At 39.4% G+C, this 25,918-nt stretch overlaps 1 protein-coding gene across 4 annotated transcripts in view; it reads left to right on the plus strand.

Moving 5' to 3' along the window:
• The window catches only part of LOC132407402 (disabled homolog 2-interacting protein-like), a 605,300-nt gene that overhangs the window by 35,132 nt on the left and 544,250 nt on the right, over positions 1–25,918 (plus strand). For 3 of the 4 annotated variants that reach the window (XM_059993828.1, XM_059993832.1, XM_059993831.1), the window contains exons 2-3: positions 17,551–17,672; positions 25,149–25,275. In XM_059993828.1, the coding sequence (XP_059849811.1) occupies positions 17,551–17,672; positions 25,149–25,275 (249 nt within the window). Of the gene's footprint in view, positions 1–8,190; positions 8,210–17,550; positions 17,673–25,148; positions 25,276–25,918 lie in introns of those variants that run through there. The other variant, XM_059993830.1, reaches the window with a different exon arrangement.

Genomic DNA, 25,918 nt, shown 5'->3' on the forward strand with positions numbered 1-25,918 from the left:
TTGGTGTTTCCATACCAGGTGTGTTGCAACCAGTCAATATACTCACCACCACACATCTGTTGAAGTTATTCAAAGTTATAGATGTCATGCTGATTCTTCGCAAACTCTTAAGGAAATTGGAGTGGATAAATCCCCAGGGCTTGAGATGGTTTTCCCTTGGACCCTGTGGGATGTTAGTTCTAAAATTGCAGGGGGCCCTAGCAGAGATATTTGAAACGTCCTTAGCCATGAGTAATGTGTTGGAGGATAGCTAATGTTGTTCTGTTGTTTAAGAAAGTCTCTAAGAATAAACCAGGAAATTAGTGGCTAAGTGTCTAGTGAGCTTGACATCTATAGTGGGAAAGTTATTGGAAGGTATTTTAAGGGACTGGATATATAAGCATTTGGATAGGCATAGTCAATATGGCTTTGTGCATGTTAAGTCATGTCTAACGAATCAGTTTTCGAGAAAGTTACCAGGAAAGTTGATGAAGGCAAGGCAGTGGATGTTGTCTCTATGGACTTTAGCAATGACCTTCACAAGGTCTTGCATGAGAGGTGGTCAGGAATGTTCAGTCACTGCATTCAAGATGAGGTAGTAAATTGAATTAGACATTGGCTTCATGGGAATCATCAGAGAGTGAATGTAGATAATTGCCTCTCTGAGTAGAGGCCTGTGACTAGTGGTGTATCACAGGAATTGGTGTTTTGTCTTTTGTTATTTGTTGTCCATATCCACAATCTGGATGATAATATGGTAAACTAGAACAGAAAATTTGCAGATGTCACCAAGATGTGGGGACTAGTGTGTGGGTGTAGTGGACATCAAGAACACTATCAAAGCTTGCAGCGGGATCTGGATCAGCTGGAAAAATGGGCTGAAAAATGGCAGATGAAATTTAATGCAGGCAAGTGTGAGGTGTTGCACTCTGGGTACACCTACCAGGTTAGGTCTTGTACTGTAAGTGGTAGGGCACTGACGAGTGCTTTAGAGCAGAGGGATCAGAGAATACAGGTTCATAATTTCTTTAAAGTGGCATCACAGGTAGATAAGGCCGTGAAGAAAGCTTTTGGCACGTTGGCCTCAATGTACTCATACTCAATGTACTGAGTGGATAGATACTTTATTGATTCCAAAGGAAATTATAGTGTCACAGTATTGTAAGTGCATGGATATAAATATTCGAAGAGAAGTAGAAACAATTAAAAAAAAAAGTTGCCACAGAGAGTCTAACAGGAGGGGGTCATCAATTCCTCGCTATTGGTTGACTTTTTATACAGCCTAATGGCTAAGGGTGAGAATGACTTCATATAGCGCTCTTTGAAGCAGCGCGGTTGTCTTGGTCTACTACTAAAAGTGCTTCTCTGTTCAGCCAAGGTGGCATGCAGAGGGTGAGAAACATTGGCCAGATTTTCTGTAGGGTCCTTTGTTCTACCACAGCCTGCAGTGTGCCCAGTTTGACTCTTATAACAGAGGTAGCCTTTTGAATCAGCTTATTAGCATCACCCATGTTGATACCATTCCCCCAGCACACCACCGCTTAGAAGTTTGTACTGGCGACAACAGACTGGTAGAATGTGTGAAAGAGAGGCTTGCAACTGCAAAGGACCTCAGTCTCTTCAGGAAGTGACTCTAGCCCTTCTTGTACACAGCGTCAGTGTTGATGCTCCACTCAAGTCTGTCATCAAACAATACAGGAATTGGGATGTTATATTGAAATTGTATAAGACATTGGTGAGGCCTAACTTGGAGTATTGTATGCAGTTTTGGTCACCTACCTATGTATAAGATGTCCATGAAACATACGAGCAGAATTAGGCCATTCAGCCGATTGAATCTGCTTCGCATTTCCATCGTGGCTGATTTATTGTCCCTCTCAACCCAATTCTCCTGCCTTTCCCTGTAACCTTTGACACCCTGACTAATAAAGAACCTACCAAGCTCGGCTTTAAATATACCCAATGATTTGGACTCCACAGACAATCTGTGGTGATGAATTTCACAGTCAAGAAGATAGGAAGAGTGCAGAGAATGTTTCCTGGGCTTAGGGACCTAAGATAAAGGGCAAGGATGACTAGGTTAGGACTTTGTCCCCTGGAGTGTAGGAGAATGTGGGGAGATTTGATGGAGGTATATAAAATTGAGGGGTATAGATATGGTGAATTTTTTCTACTGAGGTTGGGTGAGACTAGAACTAGAGGTCAAGGATTACGGTGGAAAATGAAATATTTAAGGGGAACAAGAGAGGAAACTTCATTCAGAGGATGGTGAGAGTGTGGGACAAGCTGCTAGTGGAAGCAGTGGATGCATTTCGATTTCACCATTTAAGAGAAATTTGGATAGCCACGTGTATAAGAGGGGTATGGAGGGCTATGGTCTGAGGTCGATGGGACTAAGCAGATCAATAGTTTGGCATGGACTAGATGAGCCAAAGGGCCTGTTTCTTTGCTGTAGTCTTCTATGACTCTAATAAGACCATAAGACATAGGAGCAGAATTAGGCCATTTAACCCATCGGGTCTGCTCCACCATTCAATCATTGCTGATTCTTTTTTTTTCCCCTCCTCAGCCCCACTCCCCAGCCTTCTCCCCATAACCTTTGATGCTGTGTCCAATCAAGAACCTATCAAGCTTTACCTTTAAATACACCGAATGACCTTGTCTCCACAGCTGCCTGTGGTAATAGTTAGTGGTTCGTGAATCCTTGAATTACAGTACAGCAAATGATTCTCATTTTTGCTTGCTTTGACATATTAAAATAGTAATTAAAAATTGATATTGGTTGAAGATGGGCTTAACAGTGTATCAGTCAGTCAAATTATTATCAGCTAGAAATTTGTTGGAATATGGGCATGATAAATTTCAAACATCACTTAAAAATAATGTAATGTGTTCAAAATCAAGGTGCCAGGGGAACCAAAGTAATCTGGTGCAGAACTAGTCTGAGAGCTTAAAGGTTGTCTTATATTATTCAGGGCGTATTTGTCTAGTGAAGTCCCAATGGGAAAAGTATTAATGGTTAGACAATAACAACTCCTGAAGCAAATGTTTTGTAATTTGTTGCACAGTACTTTTGATCTGTAAAACAGACTTGATCATGAATAAAGTGATGATGGGCGCGAACAGTTACAGCTGGGAACAAAAAGACCTTGTTTTTAAAGTTGTATGTTACTTAATAGAAGTTAAAAATAATCACGAGACAAGATTGGACAAGAGAGCTCTAGCGTAATTTTGGGTGTAGAAAACTGGTGTACTTTCAAAACGTAGGTGGGTTACAGTATATGGGGCACTATAGCTTTTGCCTGTGTAGATTCTCCTTGACCATAAGATATAGGAACAGAATTAAGCCATTTGGCCCATTGAGCCTGCTCCGCCATTTCATCATGGCTGATCCAGTTCCCCTCAGCCCCAATCTCCTGCCTTCTCCCTGTAACCTTCGCGCCCTGACCAATCAAGAATGGATCAACTTCTGCCTTAAATATACATACAGACTTGGCTCCAAAGCTGTCTGTGGCAAAGAATTCCACAGATTCACTACTCTCTGGCCAAAGAAATTCCTCCTCTCCATATTAAAAGGACACCCCTCTAGTTTTGAGGCTATGTCCTCTGGAGTGTCATTGGAGAAACAATGATATATTTTGCCAATGTAATATTGACAAATGATGAAAGATCTTTTTGCACTGAAATAAATTATATCGGGTGAAAAGAACAGGTAAGTCTGCTCTTAGCTCAAATAGAATGTACTTGCTTTTTAGATTGGGAAGCCAAAATACTTGCTGAACTGTAAGTCTTTTTGACTATTTAATTAGTAAAATTTACCAAGCCCATTAATTAATGATGAGCTTAGCAACAGTCTGAGGAGCAGCTGAACAATTTATTGTTATCTTAGTTAAAATGGATGATGAATTTGAAAAGACTACCATGCCTCTCCTTAACCTCTCTACTCTTGGACAAATACAACCATGTTGTAATAAGTTTGCATGCCACATTGCTAAACAGTGCTTGGACCTCTTCAGTTATTGTGCACTGCATGTGATCAGGTTCTCATGGAATTTCATCTGTTGTGCTTTGATTGCTTTCTAAACTATAATAGTGAAAATAATGTGGCATGGAAATGTGTTTTTAATTATTTGACAGATACTAAAGGTGACATCAGGCATAGAAATGCACCTTTAGCATCTCTTATATTGACACATCTCATTAGTTTCATTAGTAGGTAGTTAGGGTGTGTTAGACTTCTATGCAGTACTGTGTTTGTCAATTTGGAGTGGAGAGTGAGCTTGTAAAACTGGCGGGAGCAAAGAATGTTGGGAATGGTGAGGGTGGAGCACCGTGGGAGGGCTGTGGGACAGGTGGCAGAGAAGGAGTGCCGGGGTGGGAGGGGGGGGTGTGGTGTTGGTGTGGGGTGCAGACATAAACAGCTCTGAGACACTAGGGTCATTTGGGTCATTTGATTCCAAACAATTGGTTTTGCTGATCATTACAGAATGTCTCTCTGATGCTTTCTGCTTCTTCCCCTCTCTATTCCCTTCTTCCCAACCATGATTTCCCTCCCCCTGCTCCATTCCTACTCTCAGCCCACAATAGATATCAATATCAGAGTTGGTATATACTTTGGGTCTATTAGTCTGACTGTAAATTTTTTGTTGTAAATTAAGGTGCAATTTGCATTTTGGGCTGCTCCTGAATCAGATCCTGGTAGAATGCACATCAAGTGAAATGCGCAGTTGGATAGATAGTTGCCCTGGCAAATTGATAGGTGCTATTTGCTCATTATTACCAATGAGCCATGAATATAGTTCGCAGACTTGAGGTGAATAATTGCTCTTTCATTGTGATTTTTGTAAAGCATACCAAATCCCCTCAGTTCATCAGATGTTTTCCCATAACTGAAGATCATCATTCATCATCCCTGGTATTATTCTAATTAAGCCTGTTTGCACCATTTTTAAGACCAGAATTTAACATACTATTCTTGCTGAAAGTCTAACCAGTGTTTTATAAAGGTTTAGCATAGTTTTCCTGCATTTTGGAATTTCATTCCACTGTTAATAAATTCTAGGTTCCCATATGAGGCCCTCCATTGGTTGGGGTTGTCCATGGATATTGTGACCTAGATGTTTACATGATATGCAAGCCAGAACACAAGACAGGGCAGTTTGACATAGAGAGCAAGCTGTTGACCACATCACCGCCAAATCCCACCTCCGGCACTAAAAAAAACGAACAAAATGGATGAGGCACAATGAACCCCCCATCCCTCCTCCAGCACAAAAATCTGAGTAAAATGAATCGGGCACATTGACCCCAAATACCCCTCCTGCACAAAAAATTGAGAAGATCAGGTAAAAACTAACTCAGATTTCTAAAACTATAAGACTGAAAAAAGAGTCTATAGTCCAAGTCCACATCTAAAACTCAGAAAAACCTCTCCAGGCTCAGTGACAGGCTCTCCTGTCTCCAGTACAGAGCAACTGATCAAAAAGCAAGCAGCCGGTGCTCCCACCCTCTGCACTTGCTTTGGTGCTTCAATCTCCCTCATTGCTTTAATCAGTGAGATGGAGCAATACAATGGCTTGTGCTCCGTCCTGCTTTGGAAGTCGAATCTGGATAAAGTCACTCAGAGACCGTGCTTTATTCAAAGCACCCAGGGCTTACTCAGTTAGTTGCTCAAACAGGAACAGTCTGTCCGTGACTGTTCCTTCTCGATCCACCAACTAACTCACAAACTAACTAACCAATTCCCCTTACAAATGAATATATTCGTTAAGATGCCCCCACACATACCAAGCTGGAGTCAGACTTGACAGTACCAAGAGACAAATTACAGAATGGGTATAATGGACCGAACATAAACAGAACGGGCTGGTCTTATCTCTGCGCATGACTGCACAAAGAAACAAAGACCTTGAAACACTGTCTTAACTGAGAAGAAATATGGCTCAGCGTGGCTTAGCCCATACATTGGTTATCAGTGGTTTGTTTCAGAAAGAACAAGCTGCTATTATTTAATGTGTTAACCCTTTTACATACTTTATCACTGCAGCCTGCCCGCTATGAGGTTAATGCATGGTACCTCTGCCCCCACCAGAATCCTCTCAGAGACAACAGAGTGCTGGAACACCCAAATGATCTCCAAACCTCCACACTCACCTTGATGTTTCAGTTGCCCACGTCACTTTAATTGGCAAACAATGGAAGCTAACATCGGTAAAATGGAGTCAAACACCAGCTTGTGCACTATCTTGCAGCCTACATGCCACAAGGTTTACTCCAACTGCCATTGCCTCCTGGAATCCTCTCTTGAGACTGCACGGTGCCAAAGAACCCAAATGATCTCCAAGCAGCAAAAACACAGGCTCCAACAGTTCTAGAATAACATTCAAGACTAGAAACAAATGTAAAAGAGATAAGAAGTAGAAAAAGATGGTTTCATGATCTACCCAGAAGATGTCGACCAAAGGAACGTTATATACAGGCGCCATCTTGACCAGAAGATTTCTCCCTCGTGGTTTATTCCTGAAGCCTTCCCCGCAAGGCAACAGAGGTTTGAGATCAGAGTTTTCCTTCTCTTAGATATGCTGCCAACAATGGCTGATGAACTTAATCTGCCTTAAGTGACTGTAACCGGCCTTTGCCTTTATTTCTGTTAGTAGAAACGATTCCACCAGACTTGGTAGCTAAGCCACACATGAAGACCAAGAGCTGAACTTGGTTGTCAGAGGCTTTTTGAGATGCTCACCATTGGGACCTTGTTCCCACTACCTCCCTGGCTATGATGACCTTGAGGAACTCAGGTTCCCATAACCTTTTAAAATGTGTCAATCAAGTTCAAAGTAAATTTAGTGTGTCTCTGTGTCACCATGTACAATCCTGAGGTTCACTTTCTTGTGGGTATACTCAATAAATCCATAATGGAATCAGTGAAAGACTGCCCCAACTTGGGTGTTCAATCAGTGTGCAAAAGACGCACAGTGCAAATACATGAAGAAAGAATTAATAATATGATAAATAAGTATCAAGAACATGAGATGAAGATCTTTGAAAGTGAGTTCATTGGTTGTGGGAACATTTCAATGATGGGTTGAGTGAAGTTATCCCCTTTGGTTCAAGAGCCTGATGGTGGAGGAGTAATAAGTATTCCTGAACCTGGTAGTGTGAGTCCTGAGGCTCCTGTACCACCTTCCTGAAGCCAGCAGGGAGAAAAGAGCATATCCTGGGTGGTGGAGGTCTTTGATGATGGATGCAGCTTTCCTGAGACAATGCTGCTTTTGTGTTGATACTGTATGCTCGATGGTGGGGAGGGCTTTACCCGTGATGGATTGGCTCATCCTTTAAAAGGCTTTACTTTCAGGATCTCTCTGTTCCTGCACCCAGCTGAAAATGACTATCCAAGTTCATTATATTAAAAAATTGTTTAAAACTTGACTCGCACAGCATCTGTGAAAAGGAACAATTAAATCGAAGATTGAGGCCTATCAAAGATTCCATTTTCCACCCATCACTTACTCTAACTTTCTCTGTTAAATAATTTTCTCCCTTCCCTGAGTAGGGAGATATCTGACTAGAAACATCTGTTTCTTTCCTCTGCTGCTGATCCTGCTGGATGTTTCTCACATTTTGTTTTAATTTCAGATTTGTAGCCTCTGCAGCCTTTTTGATTTTTATTTATTGTTTAGTTCATGCTGTCCTAGTTCACTCTTTACTCTTCGTGAAGGTTTGACCTGTAGTGTGTCTGTCTCCTTCACCAGTCTGTCATTCCTAAAGTTTGTTCGTTGGTCGCAACAAGCCTGTTTTCTATATTACCTGCAAATCTTAATATCAATGTTCAGCCCATTAATAAATATCAACTATTGTGTATGTGTTGCATTTTCTTTCAATTCAGAAAATATTGCTAGCAAAAATAAAAGGTGCGTGAATGGTTAATTTTTTTAAACTCTATTCTTTTGTACTGAACTTCCTTTATCCACTGGTCTGCTTCCTGATTTCCGGGAGTAATCTATTGTCTATTTTAGTGGTTGTAAACAGTCTTCAGAGATGCTCTTTTTAAGATGTGTACTTCAGCTAATTTTACTTGTAGTTTTGTAATTTGTTTTCCCTGCCCTATCATAATAGTGATATAATCTAACAATAATATTGACGCTGTGCAAAACTGGATAGGTTTACTTCTGGGTTGTGCAGTCTGTAGTTGTGTGCAGCTGAAAAGCAGACAGGATGGATTGGTTTCGTAGTAAGTACTTAAATATTGCAAAATATTTTACTTGTTATAGAATAATGTATATGACTATTAAGTAATTAGCATAAAATGTAAGCTGGATAAATTTGGCAAATACTTTTAGAAGAAATAATTGTTATTGTGCCTGTAGTATGTATTATTCCCACAGAATGGGCAGGTGATGTTGAACCAGGATGTTGACAGTCAAATATATTAAATATGTTTGACAGAAGTTGCCTCAAGGCATTTAGTGAATCCCTAGGCAGATTGGATGAGCTCCATATGTGAAATTATGTTCACTGAAAGAGTAGCTTTAAAGACAAAGGGAGGGAGATGGACATAAAGGCAGTGCAGATTCTTGAACGTAGAACAAAGTGATTTGAAAATGTGCTTATCCCTCAATATTTTTCTTTTATTCTTTTGGGTGATCTGTTGCTTGTCAGGTGCAATTGTCGAGACACATATCTGTAAACTAAACTTGTTTCCTCCCCCCCCCCCCCCCACAGTGGGACAGGATCCAATCTCATTTTTGTCTTTCCCTGAACTGATGTATTTCTCATGAGCTAGTCCCAATAATAAATTCTCAGCATTGAAGTAAGTAGGAAGACTTGACTAAAATACCTGTTCTTGTAGTTGGGATGTTGACATGCAGCTGCTGTACAGTGGTGAATGGACTGCTGATGATGTAACCGAGTTGCCTTAGTACTGTCTCAAGTAAACAATGAGGGGCATGTGGTAGAAAATCAAATAGTTTGACTGTGAAACCTTTGCATAAATTAGCAATAGTTTGTAGTTGTGTTTTGAGCAAAGTATGCTATCTTGATTATGTCAGCACTTCAGTTTGTTTTGGCTAGCAAAAATGCTTGAGAGTTGGTATGTTAGGGCTGCATGGTCAAAAGACAAAACATTCCATTGTTGAAACCTCAGTAAAAATATGGGAACAGTGATCAATTTCAGTAGTGCTGTTGGAGGTTGTGGTATATATTCCTCTTCTGCAATATTCCTATATAATGATGTATTGAGTTCATTGAGTTGTAGACTACCCAGTTAGAATGAAGTGCTGTTCATCTTGAATCTGGGTTGCTGGCACTATATTAATCACTATGCTACCTTGCCACCCATATTCTCACATTTATCTATTAATGAAAGAGTATAATTATTATCAGCTTCAGTACTTTGATATTACAGAGCGAGTAATACATGGATGTGAGTAATAGTGACCTGTTGATATTGAGATGAACTGGTTCTGTTTTTTTCGGGTTATCTGTTCGCTTTCTATTCTTTAAAAAGTTTGAGGATGATGCTAGGTATGGAATTTTGCAAAAACTGTTATTTTTAATACTAATTTTACTTGTCAGAGCAAGTGAAGACAAATAACCTGTGAAATAGTGCATGAATTTAATTTGGCTGCGCAGTATAATTAGCATGAGTTTATTGCTGGAATTGTCTTCTGGACAACTTACAAGAAAAAAATATACTGATTATTCTATCATCACATCCTCAAAATTGCTTTGTAACTAGCTGAGATCTCATTCAGCAAATGTGAACTTTGACTTCTGAGATTGAATAATAGGGAAAACGTCATTTCTACTTGTGTAAAACTGCCCAGATCATGATGTAGAATTATGATGTCTCTTAATTGGTTGTGGAAATAGAATGAAATGTGTTGGAATAGGCACTTGACTGGAGTTTGTTATGACTTATTGTTGACTAGAATATTGTCATTATTTGTAAAATTGTTCATTTTTGTGATTTTAAATTAAGTTCAAAACTATTCCTGTAATACCACTTCTGTGAGTGTTGACCCAAGACAGTAATAATGATGTCCTGAAATTTATATTTAAACTACTGTATGCTTTTTTTATCCTGTGGAAGGAAGCAGTGAATCATTCCAAAGAATCTAACACTGGAATCAATTTTACTTTTGCCAAATGATTAGCTACAGTTGTTAGTAAAAATGTTCAATCTTGGAGCAGTTACAATTTTTGTTTTCTAAGTTGCAGTTTAAACTTTCACAGCCACTGTTTAAGCACTAATAAGTGTTTGGACAGAGCTATTGAGTTTGCTGCAGATTTGTTATATCTACTGTTTCTCAAATTTTCATTTCTCTGGGCTACAGAATGAACCTGCTCTGTTATTGCCATTTTATTTGAAGTCTGAAAAATCAGTAGCATGATTGGAAGTTTGACAGCATCTGGTGCACATATGGTGTTAACATGAAAAATTTAAGGTTTTTTTTTGTTTTGGGTGTAAATTAAATGTGGACTGTGAAATTCTGTTGATTTTGTGAATACACTTAATCAACCAGAATGAGGTTACTGTGTTTGTAGAAATTAAAACATTAGAACAGCACAACACAGTAGAGATATTTTAATATCTAAAACTATCTGAACTATTGCCCATTGGCACCTACACCTACTGTGATGAAGTGCTTTGAGAGGTTGGTTATGGCTGGAATCAACTCCTGCCTAAGCAAGGACCTTCTTCTTGGGTCCTTAGCTCCTCAGTGGAGCATAGCCCAGCGGTGATCTCCCATCCCCATTGCCCTCTGAAGTCAATACTTCTGCAATCCTTTGCATCTACTGTACAGGCGATTGGCCTGTACAGCTTCACCAGAGCCCTGATGGCTGGCCGTACTCATTACCACCTTTCACGTTGGGGACGTAGGGTTGGACTTTGAGAGGCAAGCAAGAGCTTTGACCCATTGCAATTTGCCTATCACCACAATAGGTCTACAGTGGATGCAATCTCACTGGCCCTCCACTCGGCCTTGGATCACCTGGGCAATAGCAATATCTACATCAGGCTGCTGTTTTTTGACTGCAGTTCAGCGATCAACACAATCATACCCTCAATTCTAATCAAAAAGCTCCAAAACCTGGTCCTTGGTACCTCCCTCTGCAGCTGGATCCTTGACTTCCTCACCAGAGGATGACAGTCAGTATAGACTGGAAATAAGTTCTCCATGCTGACAATCATAACTGATGCACCTGAAGGATCCTTGCTTAGCCCAGTACTCCAGTCTTTACACCCATGACTGTATGGCTAGGCCCAGCTCAAACGGCATCTATAAATTTGTCAATGACACAACTATTGTTAGCATAATTTCAGATGGTGATTGTTCCCTATGATGCTGCTAGTAGACTGTTAAAGGGTTTTGATTTAGCACCAATGAAATATTTATCCTTTTGATGTGAACTATAAATTATTTTGTTGATATTCTTGTAAATGAATTTTTGTAAAACTTCTGCAGCAGAAATTTAAATACGGAGGGTTAGAGATCAATGTACATAAAGATGTGCTGGAAGTCAAGTCCCAGAATTAAGGGGAGATTGATTTCAATATGATATAACAAGATCCAGCAGTAAGTCTGGGAACACCAACTTGCATTAGGTACATATCTGACTAGTGGTAATCATTCAAAAGTGAAAGAGCCAGAAGTTCAGCAAAGTGCAAAGGAGAAAGTGAGAGCAATAGAAGGGAGATTCAAAGAGAATTAGAGAAACTGTTTTATTTTTAGACAGAGGATGGCTGGAATCTGGAATGCATTGCTGGAGGCAGACACACTTGCAACACTCCATCTAGATGAACATTGCAATTGCCAAAGCATAGAAGGCTATGGGCTTAGTGGAGGGAAATGGTCGTGACCTCCTCTTGTGCCATGATAAGGAGCAACACCCAACACATGTCTGGGTAGCCTCAAATCTGATGGGATGAATATTTATGTCTCCTTCTGGTGAACAAATATCCCCCACCCTATTCCCCACTCTGACATTTTTACTTCTTCTTTCCTGTAAATTACTACCCCGGTGCCCCTCCTCCTTCCCTTTCAACTATTGTCCACTCTCCTCTCCGATCAGACTGTTTCATCTCCAGCCCTTTACGAGTGTGTGGTTGTGGTCTAGATAGGTTCTTTGATAGTTGGCATGAACATGATTGGTTGAAGTGTATGTCTTTTTGATATGACTCTGCTTCAAATAATGCTTCAGAAAGGAGTAATTTACCAGAGTAAAAACAATATTTTAAATAAAAGCCACAAACTTGTAAGGACTAATTCTACAATATGTGGAAGCTTGCTTGATCATCGAGCTTGGCAAAGTGTTTGCAGACGTTTTGGTAGCCATTGTTATCAGTGCGCAGTTGAGGATGTTGTCTCCTCAGAATGTCGGCATATACTCTGGGGTCTGTATGGATATTGATTAGACATCGTGATCTGGTAGGCTGGTTCAAAACACTGATGGCTTCTCGATTAGAGCTGAAGCATCTGCAAACACTTTGCCAAGCTTGCAATGAAACTTGCAAATAGCCAATCCGAGCTACTGATATTCTGTAATATTTCTTCAATATGTATTTCACTCAATATATTGGAAACATTGAAATTTATCCTTGGCTTTATCTGCATTTATGCACAAACCATGCATGGCCCACTGTTCTGCAGTTTGTTGGAATTTCAGGGGAGGGGGAAAAGAATAAATGAAGTGAATGGGATTGCAATTTTAATAGTAGAAAAAGACCGCATTGAGAATTGAGTGTAAATAATTGTGCAGAGAAGAGTGGAAGGACAGTGAGGATAGAGTGACAAAAGTGCTCAGCCAGTCAGTGCTAGCAGTAAAGATTCAGGGTGATGTGGGAGATGTAAAGATTACTGGTTATGAATGTCATCACCCAAGACTCATCAGTTTCTTACTATGGTGAAAGGAAACAGTAACCTTCCTAAATGAAAGGTTAATCTCTTTCCTTTAGCAATCCTGTTAGGCTTTTCTCATAATATATAGAAATAGCAAGTCTCAACTTTCCAGTTAACAAAGGCAACTGGAGTTGATACTTTTGTCCACTGTAAATCATTTAAGTATAATTAAATGTATATCAAAATCAAACATAGCATAAGGTACTCCTTTTAGCTTTACCTTTTCCAGTTTCATGTTTTATTCTATACCTAAATTTGACGAATAACCTTAGTAACCAAAAACTGAAACCAAGTACCTGTATGCTTTAAGCAGCACCAATTAGTCAGCAATGCAAAACTGCAATTACTAAGTAATATTATGTGCACTTTGACACCTGGTTTAGTTGGGGGGGAAATTGCACAAAATAATCTAAATAGGTAAATAGTAGTGGTCTGGCTACCCATTGATTAATGAGCCTGCATGTGATGAGCTTTGAGTTTATTCTTTGCTTGGTGCACCCTGAATATCCCACAAAATTTTATTGTACTAATTAATTTCAAGCTTGAGTAATTTCCATTTTCTTTTGTCATCTCTTGGGAGAATAGAAAAAAGAAACCAGCTGTCAGCAGATTAGCAATCATTTATAGACCTGTTCAGAAGACTACAGGCATTGCTTTGACGTTTAAGTAGATGGTGCCAAGCTAACACATTAATGGAATGGATAAAAATTCTTAAATATTGAGTGCATTAAATTAGCTTATGAGTAAAATTATCCATGTAGAGCTGCCTCACTGTTTATACTTGACTGCCTTTTGAATTTGGCATGGAACTTTAAGTAGTTCTGCCAGTCCTGCCTCTTTCCACAGTGAACAGATGGTTGTGCATTGTAACTACAGAGCAGCATAGGACACTGATAATATTTTATTATATTTGGGTTTTTATAAAGCATGATAGCATTTGTTTGGATTAGTCTCTTAAAAAGTTAAATGCTACCTTGGCGCTTCAGGAAGCAAGTAACTTGTATTTTTTTAAAGGAATTGAAAACACTGATTGCAGGCTGGAAACACCCCATTCTGTCTTTTTTACCCTGAGCCTTGCACTGTGCAGAAGTTTTAATTTACGCTGTCTGCAACTTTTGATTCCTTGACATTTTGGAATACAATAGTTGGTCAGTTGTTTTAAAGTTTATTATTCTGAATGTTTTTATAAACAATATTAGATGTGTGAATAGCTTTCACTGGTGTTTTGTAAACATTTGATTTGCATTAAAAATAATCAAATTCACTAATCTTTTTAATATTTATAATTCAATTTTTGCTTTTTAATAGGGTAACTAACTGGGAGTTCTGCTGGAATGATGGTTATTGATACTTTTTTAACATGCCTGCTGGAACAGGTGTTACCCTGAGGGGGAAAAATAACTATCATTTGAAATTGCTCTCCTATATGTCCTAATGGATAGTGAGAATGTCTTTGTCGGTGTCTGGTTGTCTGGGAATGGCTATTTCTCATTCTTTGTTTGCTAAGAGCACATGAAGCAGGGCGACTAAAGGGTATAAGAGCCGAATTGGTCTCTGGAACCTTATCAGTGTGAAAGATCCACTCTGTCTCCATATGTTTGATGACCTTTTTCCAGCAGTTTTACTGCTTTTGTTTGTATTGCATTTATATAGCAAAGAGTAAGGATTTCAGGTTGTATACTGTGTACATTATCTGATATTAAATTGAACCATTGAACCCATCAATAACAACCCAATCAAAAACAGTTTGGCATCAAGCAAAATTGAGTGAATTTTGTTTCTGTGCTCTATTTGGAGTTTGATCTGTAGGATAAATGATGCAACATTAAATGCCCTATTTCAGCTCATGCAGTGTACAGCAGCTAGTCCCCTCTGCAGTGAGTGCAAAGGAAAATTTGCTGAAATTTTTTGTACATTCCAGATTTTCCTTTTTGTACTGTATATTAGTGGATTTTTCTTTCCTTTGGCTTGATTTCATTTTATCCACTATTAATCTTTCAGTCTTCTCATTCTGTTTGAAATTTCGTTTTATTGGCATCTTTGTTCTTGAATTGTAAGCATTCGTTTGTGGGTTATGGATGGGTGTGGCAAAGTTGTCTCTCTGATATTTTGTAATTAGGTAATGGTCACATGCGTCCACTGCTGTCAAGTCCTGGCATCATCCTTGTAAATCTGTTCTGCAGTTTTTCCAGTTTAATAACATCTTTCCTATAGCAGGGTAATTAAAACTGAATCCAGTGCCCCCAATGGTGGTCTCAGCAGTGTCTCATGCATCTGCAGCATAACCTCCCAACCTTATCCCCAATGCCTGACTTGTGAAGGCCAGTGTGCTTAAAGGTACCTTCACCACCCTACTCATCTGGGAACCAGGTACTTGATCTGTTTTGCAGCACTCCCCAGAGTATTGTTCACTGTGAAGGTGCTACCTGGATTTGACTCTGCAAGATGAAATACCTTGTACTTTCTGAATTAAACTTCATTTGCCTTTCCTTGGCCCACTTGATCAAGATCCCCCTGGAAGTTTTTGATATCCAATTTCAATGTTCACAGTACCATCTATTTTGGAGTCATTTGCAAACTTGCTAACCATGCCTTGTATATTCTTATCCAAATCACTGATATAGATGAGAAATGACAATGAGCTTAGCACCAACTGCGGAGGTATACCATGTGGCTTCCAGTCACATCATATACTAATAGTAGCTTATGTTCATTAAGTTAGGTGGTCACAGTATCCTGACTCTTTGCAAATACAGTCAATATTGTATCTGTAAAACAATATGAATTTCTACCTTTTTACCCTGTAAAAGGTTTCTTCAGTTTAAAGAAAAGAGGCTGTGTTAATAGTCTTTTTCTGACAATGGGTTGTAATTATTTGTGTACACATTCTCTGATGCTATGTTTATTTTTATACTTGTGCAGATACAATTCCTCAAAATGTATAAATATTTTGCATCTGTTACAGATTTAATAGTACTGTGACATCATACATATATTCCAAATCTTTATCTAGACTGTATTTTTTAAATTTCCCTGGTTTGATCTGAATTAGAATCTTAGTGTTATACAGTATGGAAGTGGGTTGATTTTTGAGAAATCAAGTACCTATTCTATTTTCTCCACATTTCCAATTATGAGCCCAGATTCTTAGGTTTATCCAAATACCAGAAAATGTACAGTGGGAGGACACTGGATGAAACCCAAGTGGTTAGAAAGCATGAATTTCACACATAGCACCAGAGGTAAGGATTGAACCTGGAATTGTTAGATGACAACTCTACCTGTTGTCCCACTGTGCCTCCAGTTCTTCCATGTGCTTGCTTGATCAGCACACCTGATGCCTAAAGGGCCTGATGGTGCCAGAGGCAGTTACATTGGAAGAGATGAAAGCAAAACTTATTTTGTGGCAATTTTCCTTTCTTTCTCCTCTTTGCCAGCACACTAACCCATTCTCCTCCCAGTTCTGTATCATAATAAGATCATAAGCCATAGGATGAGAATTAGGCCATTTGGCCCATGGAGCCTGTGCTGCCATTTCATCATGGCTGATCCATTTCTCTTTCATTCTCTTGCCTTCTTCCTGTAATGTCCTGACTGATCAAGAATCTATCAACCTTTACCTTAAATACACCCTATAAACTGGCCTTCACAGCTGCCTATGGTGAATAATTTCACAGAATTACCATTCTCTGGCTAAACAAATTGTTCCTCATCACCTTTCTGAAGGAACATCCTTGTCCTCTGGTCCTGGACTTCCCTCACTGTAGGAAGCATTCTCCCACCTCCACTCTATCTGGGTCTTTCAATATTCGATAGGTTTCAATGAGATTACAACCCCCCCCACCACCCCAACATTCTTCTAAATTCCAGTGTGTACAGTCCCGGAGCCATCAACCACTCCTTTCATTCTCATTGTCAAGACCATTGACAAATTCTAAGGTGTCAGTGTAGCAATCATTTTTGTCTACTTTGTTGATAGCTTCCATTTAACTTGTGTTCAAAATCTGTATCTAATGTTCTTCCTCCATAAATCTCCACACAGCTTGATGCTCGCACTTGGGTTGACATGCTAAGTCTTCTGAGTGTTCTGATTTTTTTTGCAGATTCCGACTTCTGCAGTCTTTGGTCTCCAGCATGTCCTTTCTGTGAAATCATAACCTGTGATGATGCTCTTTCTCTATTTAATGTTAACTAATAATGCATAAACACATGAGATCTTGCAGATGCTGGAAATCCTGAGTAACACACACAAAATGCTGGGGAAACTCAGTGGTCAGAGAGCATCTATGGATAGGAATAAAGAATTGGTGTTTCAGACTGAAATCCTTCATCAGAATGTTATTAGTTATCCATAACTAACAATGGATAATTTATCTTGATGTGCCATGCTCTCTGTAACTTTGGCTTTCAGTACAATAGGACTCAACCCATCATCTTGTTTTCTCAGTAAAAATAAATGCCTCTGAGAGGAGGATGATCTGTATCACTACTTACTACTTATATTTGCCGTAGTTACCACAGGAAAAAGTAGAAGCTTTAAATTAAAAAAAAATACCCCCCAAAAAAAACTTTGAAACTTTGTAAGGTCAGTTTTCTCGTGAAACTATATATATATTTCTTTCATTTTGGAGACTTGCTTGTAATGTTGGAAATGTGTTTTGTTCTTCAGATGTACGAGGTCCACCCACACATAGAATATCTTGTGGAAGATCACATAATGAGTGTGCAATATGGAACACCAAATTTTGTATTGTCACAGATGGTCAGTTGCTGTTGCTGGATAAAGAGGAGGTATGTAAAATTTTAAGTTATAATGATATATTAGGAGGTTGATTGGAGGTTTCTAGGTCTCATTCTGTGGAAGTGAGGGTATCTGATCTGGCAGATGCAGGCACATTAGCAATAATGCCATAATACTCAAGGGCTCTAATTAATCCAAACTGTTTCAAATTGGAACCAGCTCAGTTTTCTCCATTGTTTTGTTGGTATCTTAAATTAATACATTGTTTCTTCCTGAAGAAAAAATGTGTAGTGCTTTTTAAATGTTGAATGTTTCTGGGCAAAACTCAAGTAACCAGGAAACATCAAAAATACTAATGATTTCCCTTTGTGTACAAAAGCATTAATCCTGGCTTCTTTTGGGACTGATTGTAAATTGCATAGTGGAATATGTAATCCTGCTATGGTGATATCATTTATGAAGGCTGATTGTTGTAAGGAATTCAAGTTATTTCTGTATTTGGTATAAAAGTTTAAAATGTTATAACTTTTGCAATTTGTATAAATGACTTAGATGAAGGCACCCAAGGTATAATTGCTCAATTTGCTGATGACCCAGATAAGGAGAAAGAGAAAGTTGTGTCTTGTAGGTTGCCCCCAGCACATCCTCAGGTGTGTTGCTTTGCTAATACAAACAACTCTTTGCTGTTTGTTTTAATATACACATGATAAATAGTGAATCGTGAATTCAATAGGAAGCTACAAAGGGGAGGTAAGTTAAAGATTGGACAAAAATCTGCAAGATGAAAATCTCAAGTAAATATGAGAGGGAAGGGAAAAGCAAATCAAATTTTCAATAGAGCAGAAGATTCTTAGTATGCATAATTGCAAAAGTGTATTTAATTTTCTATACTTGGGAAAACTGTTGTAGCTAGCAGAATTGAATAGAAAAGTAGGGAATTATTGAATGTTGGTGTGAACATTGGTTTGAGTAGCTATTATGTTTGTGTGTTATTTCCTGTAAGTTTGAGGCTGCTGACTATCCTGTGTCAATATGTCCATCTATGCTTTAGACAGTATTGCAAGAATATTTTATGCACCGGCGGTCAGGGAGAGGGCCAACCTTAGTTGCTATGAGGGATGTTAATGAGTGTCATTGATGGAGTTTAAATATTTTGGACTTCAGTATAGCTATGGTTTCTTGATTTCTTTTTCTTGGATTGAAAAGAACATTTGGATAAAAACATTTTTATTCATGGCCCAGCCTGCAAGTCAGTTGTGTGTATGTGGGGACGGTGGAGGAAAGGAAATAGGGTCTTGTCCTGGTCATTCTGGTATTAGACTGGTATTTTCCCATTTGGGTAGGTGTCTTCTGCCTTCTAGCAAGTATATAGAAGGATATTTACTTCTGCTGGGAAATAATGGAGACCTCTTTCCAACAGTTTATTTAAATAATAAAATGGTGTGCATTTTTTAGACAGTTGCAGTTAAACAAATTGATGTAACTGTGCATGGATTAGCAATACAAAAAAGTAAAATGTTTGATGCACTTCTGAATTGATAACATGATAAACCTGAATAGAAAGTAAAAGCAGGAGTTAGTTTGTTCAGTTGTTCAGTGGCACCATTATAGATCCTATTACATAGTTCACTTTCCGATCTTGCTCCCACATGCTCAAAAAATCTCAGTTTTACTGTGTAATATATTCAATGACTGAACATCCAGTGCTATCTAGCAGAGATTTTTCATTGTCAGTGCAAATGATCATCTCTAGATAAGCAGAGGCTGCCCATCAGTCTCTCCAGCCAAAGCAAGTAGATTATTTCGGTACTTCAATCTCACCATTGCAATCTGCTGAACTGCAGGGTGTATGATCCCATTATGTACAATCTCTGTTCCTAGAACAATCCCCTCATCTCTTGAATCTAAACTGCATTCCTTCAAAGCCAAGTACATTTTCCCTTGGGAGCAGAGAACAATACAACTGGAGTGTTGTGTGCAGTGCTAAATCCTGCAGGGCTACTGCTCAACTTTATTGTTTTTCTAACAAATGCGGGTGTACCATTTAAGGTCACTGTACTATATGTTAAATTTCTGCAAATGTTAATGGTATGCTAAGAGATGTTTTCTTTGTGAGGCTGTTAAGTATGGCTTTAACCCTACTTGCAGCTCTCTGTCCACCCTGACTGTGGCTGAGCCTGAAACAGACAGTTCACAACCTTAGTAGTGATTGGCATGGAGCTACGTTTGTGGACCGTACCCATTCAGTGATAATACCTGGTTTCCAGAACTGTTCCAACCCTCAGCTTTTAAGAATTTGAAGCAATGACTTCAAACTGTGCTAATGGTAGTGAAGATGATTGAACTGGGAGTAGCAAGCCCATGGAGAGATTTGCAAGTCATATTTTTTAGGAGAAAAAGAGTAAAATAATATTTAATGTAATATAAGTCAATGAACATGAAGGTGGTAAGAGAATGGATGGTGTACGTGTGGATGTTACTGGTGTTTGATCATGGAGTGTAAAACCTTATACACACACAGAGCACGAAGTTGGACTAGGCCACCATGTCAGAGTTGTGTCTGCTTGCCATTTAATATGATCTTGACTGATCTTTACTGGCCTCTTCTCCTCTGTGCAAGTTCTCCATAACTGTACTTGATCTCTGAATTTTTTTTTTATCTGCATTTTAAATTTATCGAGTGATCTGACCACCACACCAGGGGGTGGATTGGAGCAGGGAGTACTAATTTCACTGATTTACTGAAAACCTTCTCGGTTATTCCCCTCAGGTCATTAGTATGCAAAGTAAACTAACTAACTGAAGGCTAAGAACTGATCCTCCGGGTATTCCATGAGTTGCAGTCCTCCAGTCTGCAGCTATTTATTCATTGTTTTCTGTGGAAGACAGTTTTTTTAAGTCCATGCTAATATGCTCCCTCAAATACCTTGGAGTCTTAATTTATGCTCCAGCCTCTTATGTGGCACGAGGTCAAATGCCTTCTAGAAATCTAAATAAACTGCATCTGCAGCTTCACCTCTAATGAACTTGCCCGGTCACATACACAAATTTGGCAAGCGTGATTTGTCTTCATTAAATGATAGAACATACAAAAGCTAGAGCACAATACAGGCCCTTCGGCCCACAATGCTGTGCCAAACATGTACTTACTTTAGAAATTACCTAGGGTTACCCATAGCTCTCTATTTTTCTGAGGTCCATGTATCTATCCAGGAGTCTCTTAAAAGGCCCTATCATATCCACCTCAACTACCGTTGCTGGCAGTCCATTCCATGCACTCACCACTCTCTGCCTTTTTAAAAAAAAATCAACTTACCCTTGACATCTTCTCTGTCAAGCACCTTAAAACTGTTCCCTCTCGTGATGGCCATTTCAGCCCTGGGAGAAAGCATCTGATCATCCACACGATCAATGCCTTTCATTGATGTTGACTAGGTTTAGTTATATTCTTTCCCTAAGTGGTAAGTTGCATTCTCCTTTGACTATTAACTCTAATATTTTGCCTATCACGATTGCTAATTGGCGTACAGTTCTTTATCTTTTGCCTTTCTGTCTTGAACAGTGGTGTCACATTAGCTGTTTTCCAATCTCCAGGTGAACACAGTGAGTTTTGAACATTTTCAACGAATGGCTTCAATCTCTGGAGCCAATTTGTTTAAAACCCTTGGGTGCAGGCCAAAGGTTCTGGTTTTAGCCCTGGGGGATTCTCTAATTTATCTCTTGTGTTTGGGATTTATTTAATAAGCTCCTCTTGTTATTTGAAATTAGGGATACTTGCAGAGTAAAGATTCCACGGTAAAGACTAATGTAAACAAAAACGCCTAACATGTTTGCCATTTGTTTACTGTTATTAATTCATCAGTTTCATTCTCTGTACCTACTTTAGCTGCTGCCTTCCTGTTTATACATCAATAGAAACTATTTGTTTACTTTGATAATACATTTTCTAACAATCAATTTTCTACCTCTGAGTTTTAATCTTTTGCCATTGGTTCCTAAAATGTCTGGGTTGCTGATAACCCATACTGCTTTATATTGCACTTTTCAATTTAACATTTATGCTTGACCCTCCTCTCTTAATCAGATCATTTATTTCTCAAGGAATCCCTTTTTCTGATAGAGTGAAGTCCTTGCTATTTGAATATCTGCCACTGTTTATCGATTGACTCTTATTTTCCCAATTCACCTTAAACAACTCGACCATTATAATTGATTGAGTTGAAGATAGTTGTTTCATTCCTCTGGTGTTTGCCCTTGAACCGCATTTGGCATTCAGTCATAGTATGGTTTCTACCTTTTGGGAGATCTTTAACCACAAAATCTCTTGTGCATCCTTTCTCATGTTTCCTGGCTAAATCTGAAACTCTGTCATGGGTATGTACCTTAATATAATATTCTAAGAGGTGAACTCTGCTGCACTTCAATGATACCCTTACCAGTTCCGTTTGATTTAATCAATTTGTAGGTTGAAATGCCCATGATGGTCAGGCTCCTGTGTGTTGGAGTAGAGGTAACAAAGATGTAGGAAAATGGGAATATTCATATCATCTCCAAAACTGTGGTCAAAACTTCACCCTGATGTTAAATATGAAGTGGCGACTGAGAATTTAAGTTCTTCGACTGTTAACTTCCACTGGAGCATAGGCCATTGATGACCTTCTGTCTCCATTGTTTCACAGAGTTGATGTATAGAACATAGAATAGTACAGCACAGCTTCCACATCCTTCCTATAGTGAGGCGACCAGAACTGGACACAGTACTCCAAGTGTGGCCTAACTAGAGTTTTATAGAGCTGCATCATTACATCGCATCTCTTAACCTCTATCCCTTGACTTATGAAAGCTAATACCCCATAAGCTTTCTTAACTACCCTATCTACCTGTGAGGCAACTTTCAGGGATCTGTGGACATGTACCCAAAGATCCCTTTGCTCCTCCACACTACCAAGTATCCTGCCATTTACTTTGTACTCTGCCTTGGAGTTTGTCCTTCCAAAGTGTACCACCTCACACTCCATCTGCCACTTCTCAGCCCACTTCTGCATCCTATCAATGCCTCTCTGCAATCTTCGACAATCCTCTACACTATCTACAACACCACCAACCTTTGTGTCGTCTGCAAACTTGTCAACGCACCCTTCTACCCCCCACATCCAGGTCGTTAATAAAAATCACAAAAAGTAGAGATCCCAGAACAGATCCTTGTGGGACACCACTAGTCATAACCCTCCAATCTGAATGTACTCCCTCCACCACGACCCTCTGCCTTCTGCAGGCAAGCCAATTCTGAATCCACCTGGCCAAACTTCCCTGGATCCCATGCCTTCTGACTTTCTGAATAAGCCTACCATGTGGAACCTTGTCAGATGCCTTACTAAAATCCATGTAGCTCACATCCACTGCACTACCCTCATCTATATGCCTGGTCACCTCCTCAAAGAACTCTATCAGGCTTGTTAGGCACGATCTGCCCTTCACAAAGCCAAGCTGACTGTCCCTGATCAGACCATGATTCTCTAAATGCCCATAGATCCTATCTCTAAGAATCTTTTCCAACAGCTTTCCCACCACAGATGTAAGGCTCACTGGTCTATAATTACCTGGACTATCCCTGAACAAGGGGACAACATTCGCCTCCCTCCAATCCTCTGATACCATTCCCGTGGACAACGAGGACATAAAGATCCTAGCCAGAGGTTCAGCAGTCTCTTCCCTTGCCTCAGGGAGCAGCCTGGCGAATATTCCGTCAGGCCCTGGGGACTAATGTATTTTAACAACTCCAACACCTCCTCTCCCTTAATAACAACATGCTCCAGAACATCAACCTCACTCATATTGTCCTCGCCGTTATCAAGTTTCCTCTCAGTGGTGAATACAGAAGAGGAGGATTCACTGAGGACCTCGCTCAATGATTGGAGTTTATCAATGTGTCTGTAATCTATTCTATCCACTGTATGGGTATTGGCCTATACAGCTTCACCAGAACTGTTTACCTGTTTCTACTCCTCACAATGGGCATATAGGATTGGACTTTGAGAGGCAATTTAAGTTTATGGGTATAGAAAGAAAATAAATAATGGTATTGAAAATACAAGTTTATAAAATGAACAATAACCTTAGTATTTAGTGTTACTTGCAAATTTATCTCACATTTGACACTTTGGAGGAAAAAGAAATGTTTTCTGTAAGTATTCCATGATCCTTGGCATTTTATCCACAGTTGCTCCAAAATGAGCCTGCTTGTTACATACACCTGATAGAATGCATTCGCCAGTTACCATATGAGGTAACTGTAACCTTCAGCCAGGAGCAGATGTTATCAGGAGATTCCCAACCTTCACAGGGTGTTTCTACCCTTAACCATGACACTCTCTAGTTGGTGGGCCGGCAGTGGTGGCTAAATCACTGCCCATCTGCTCCTGGCTTCCAACTTCCCTCCTCTCACCTACTCCAAATCCAACAAGAAGCTCATTCTGCCTCTCCCCCATCCTACGAGCTAGTTGTTTTTTGCTCCTTTTGTCAAGGCCCAGAGCTGACAACAACCGCCATGCTGATTTGGCTGGGAAACCTCTGCAGCCGATCTGCACAGGGAACAACAATAACTGCCATCCTTTGTCTTTGCACTCCTGCACTAAGGCCTGGTACTTCAAGGCCTTTTTCTCGTGGACCTCCTCCCTTCCCTTCTCCCACGGCACCGTCAGCTCAACCAGAATTATTTTCCAGTCTTCAGTTGACCACAATACAATGTCTGGGCGGAGGGTTGTGTGCACCACCTCCGGGAACTGCAGCCTCCTTCCCGCATCGACCCTCCTCCCAGGACCTGGCCGTTAGCAGCAGATTTGGCTTTGGTTGTTTGGTTATGATAGGCCTAGCTCCCTCTTTGATGAAGGTGATGGCCTTCCTCATATCTGTGCCAGCCGTCCTCTTCTTGCATCTGTTTCGCTCTCATGTGACAGCAAGAGCTAGCAGCACTTTATCATGGCGCCATCTATACTGCCCTTGAATTAGAGCTGTTTTACACCCAGACAGTATATGAGCCAGTGTCCCCTTTTGACCACAGAGCTTACAGTTCGGGTCCTCTCTCATCCCCCATGTGTACAGATGTAATGGCGAAGGAAGGGTGTCATACACGGATCGCAAGAGGAAGGAAATACGGAAGGGCTCCAGTATCCATAACTCTGCCCATGAGATCTTGTGCTTGGGCAGATCCCATCATAACTAAAATATGAAGGGACAGAATCTGATATATAAAGGTGTTTTTTTTTACAAAACATGGAAGCTAACTCTTGAGTATCCATGTCTTATGTGATGCATTTGGTTTTGAGCTTCTCTTTAATTGCAAACTTTTTCATTTCATGCATTTGTGATTAAAATATGTTAGATTTTTGATATAATCCAATGTAAGTCAGATGAAAGTTCTATGAAAATGTAATGACATAATTGAGAATATTTCAATGAAGATGTTGATGGGCATTCATTTTCTTCTGGATTTGAAAAATCCTGGATTGTATTTTTCCCCTGCCCAGATTCATCCATTGTTGCAGCAAGAACGGCGAGCAGAGTCATGTCGGGCAAGACTGCTACGCAGAACTGTTAGCGTTCCTTCTGAGGGTCAGTTTCCAGAGTACCAACCTAATCTGTCAGTGGAGCATGGTGAGTTGTAGCCAGTCTAAATAGTGCCTTCATGTGTTACCTGTTAAATTGAAATAATTGATCTTTCAATTTTAAATTTTATATTTTCAGGTATTTCAATGTAGATTAATTGCAGTGAAGGGATATTTCAGTTTGTCATTGCAATTTTATTTTGTATTTTTAAATATTGTAATCTTTAATGATTGGTCATTTGCTAAATCTATATGCATATAAATAGAGGCTGGAATAATCTATGAAGAATGGAAGGGCACAAAATATTTAACCCTAGCAAATTTTGACTGATGGATCAAATTCTGTATCATACACCATGTGTAATAGTAAAATGTTAAAATTGTTGGTTTGCATAATTGTTAAAGCAACCTTTGGTAATGTAATATTAATTTGGGTAGTATTCTTTGAAATGCAGAATGAAAAGGCAACATGTTCTTGTTTTTCACCAACCTATTCTTGGTTAAATTAATATATTGAAGTTTGGTTCGGAACAGTGCACTGTTTTTAACCTTGGATTGTCTACAATAAAAAGATCTTAATTGCTGGACCATAATTATTTCTGAAGTGTCACCTTGGTTTTGGCTTGAACCTGCTACTTTTTGGTGACCAGTTGCAATCGTGTTTATGATTATTGTTTTTTTTCTTCAGAAAC

Source organism: Hypanus sabinus, chromosome 18 (assembly GCF_030144855.1).
Source record: "Hypanus sabinus isolate sHypSab1 chromosome 18, sHypSab1.hap1, whole genome shotgun sequence".
Lineage (NCBI taxonomy): Eukaryota > Metazoa > Chordata > Chondrichthyes > Myliobatiformes > Dasyatidae > Hypanus > Hypanus sabinus.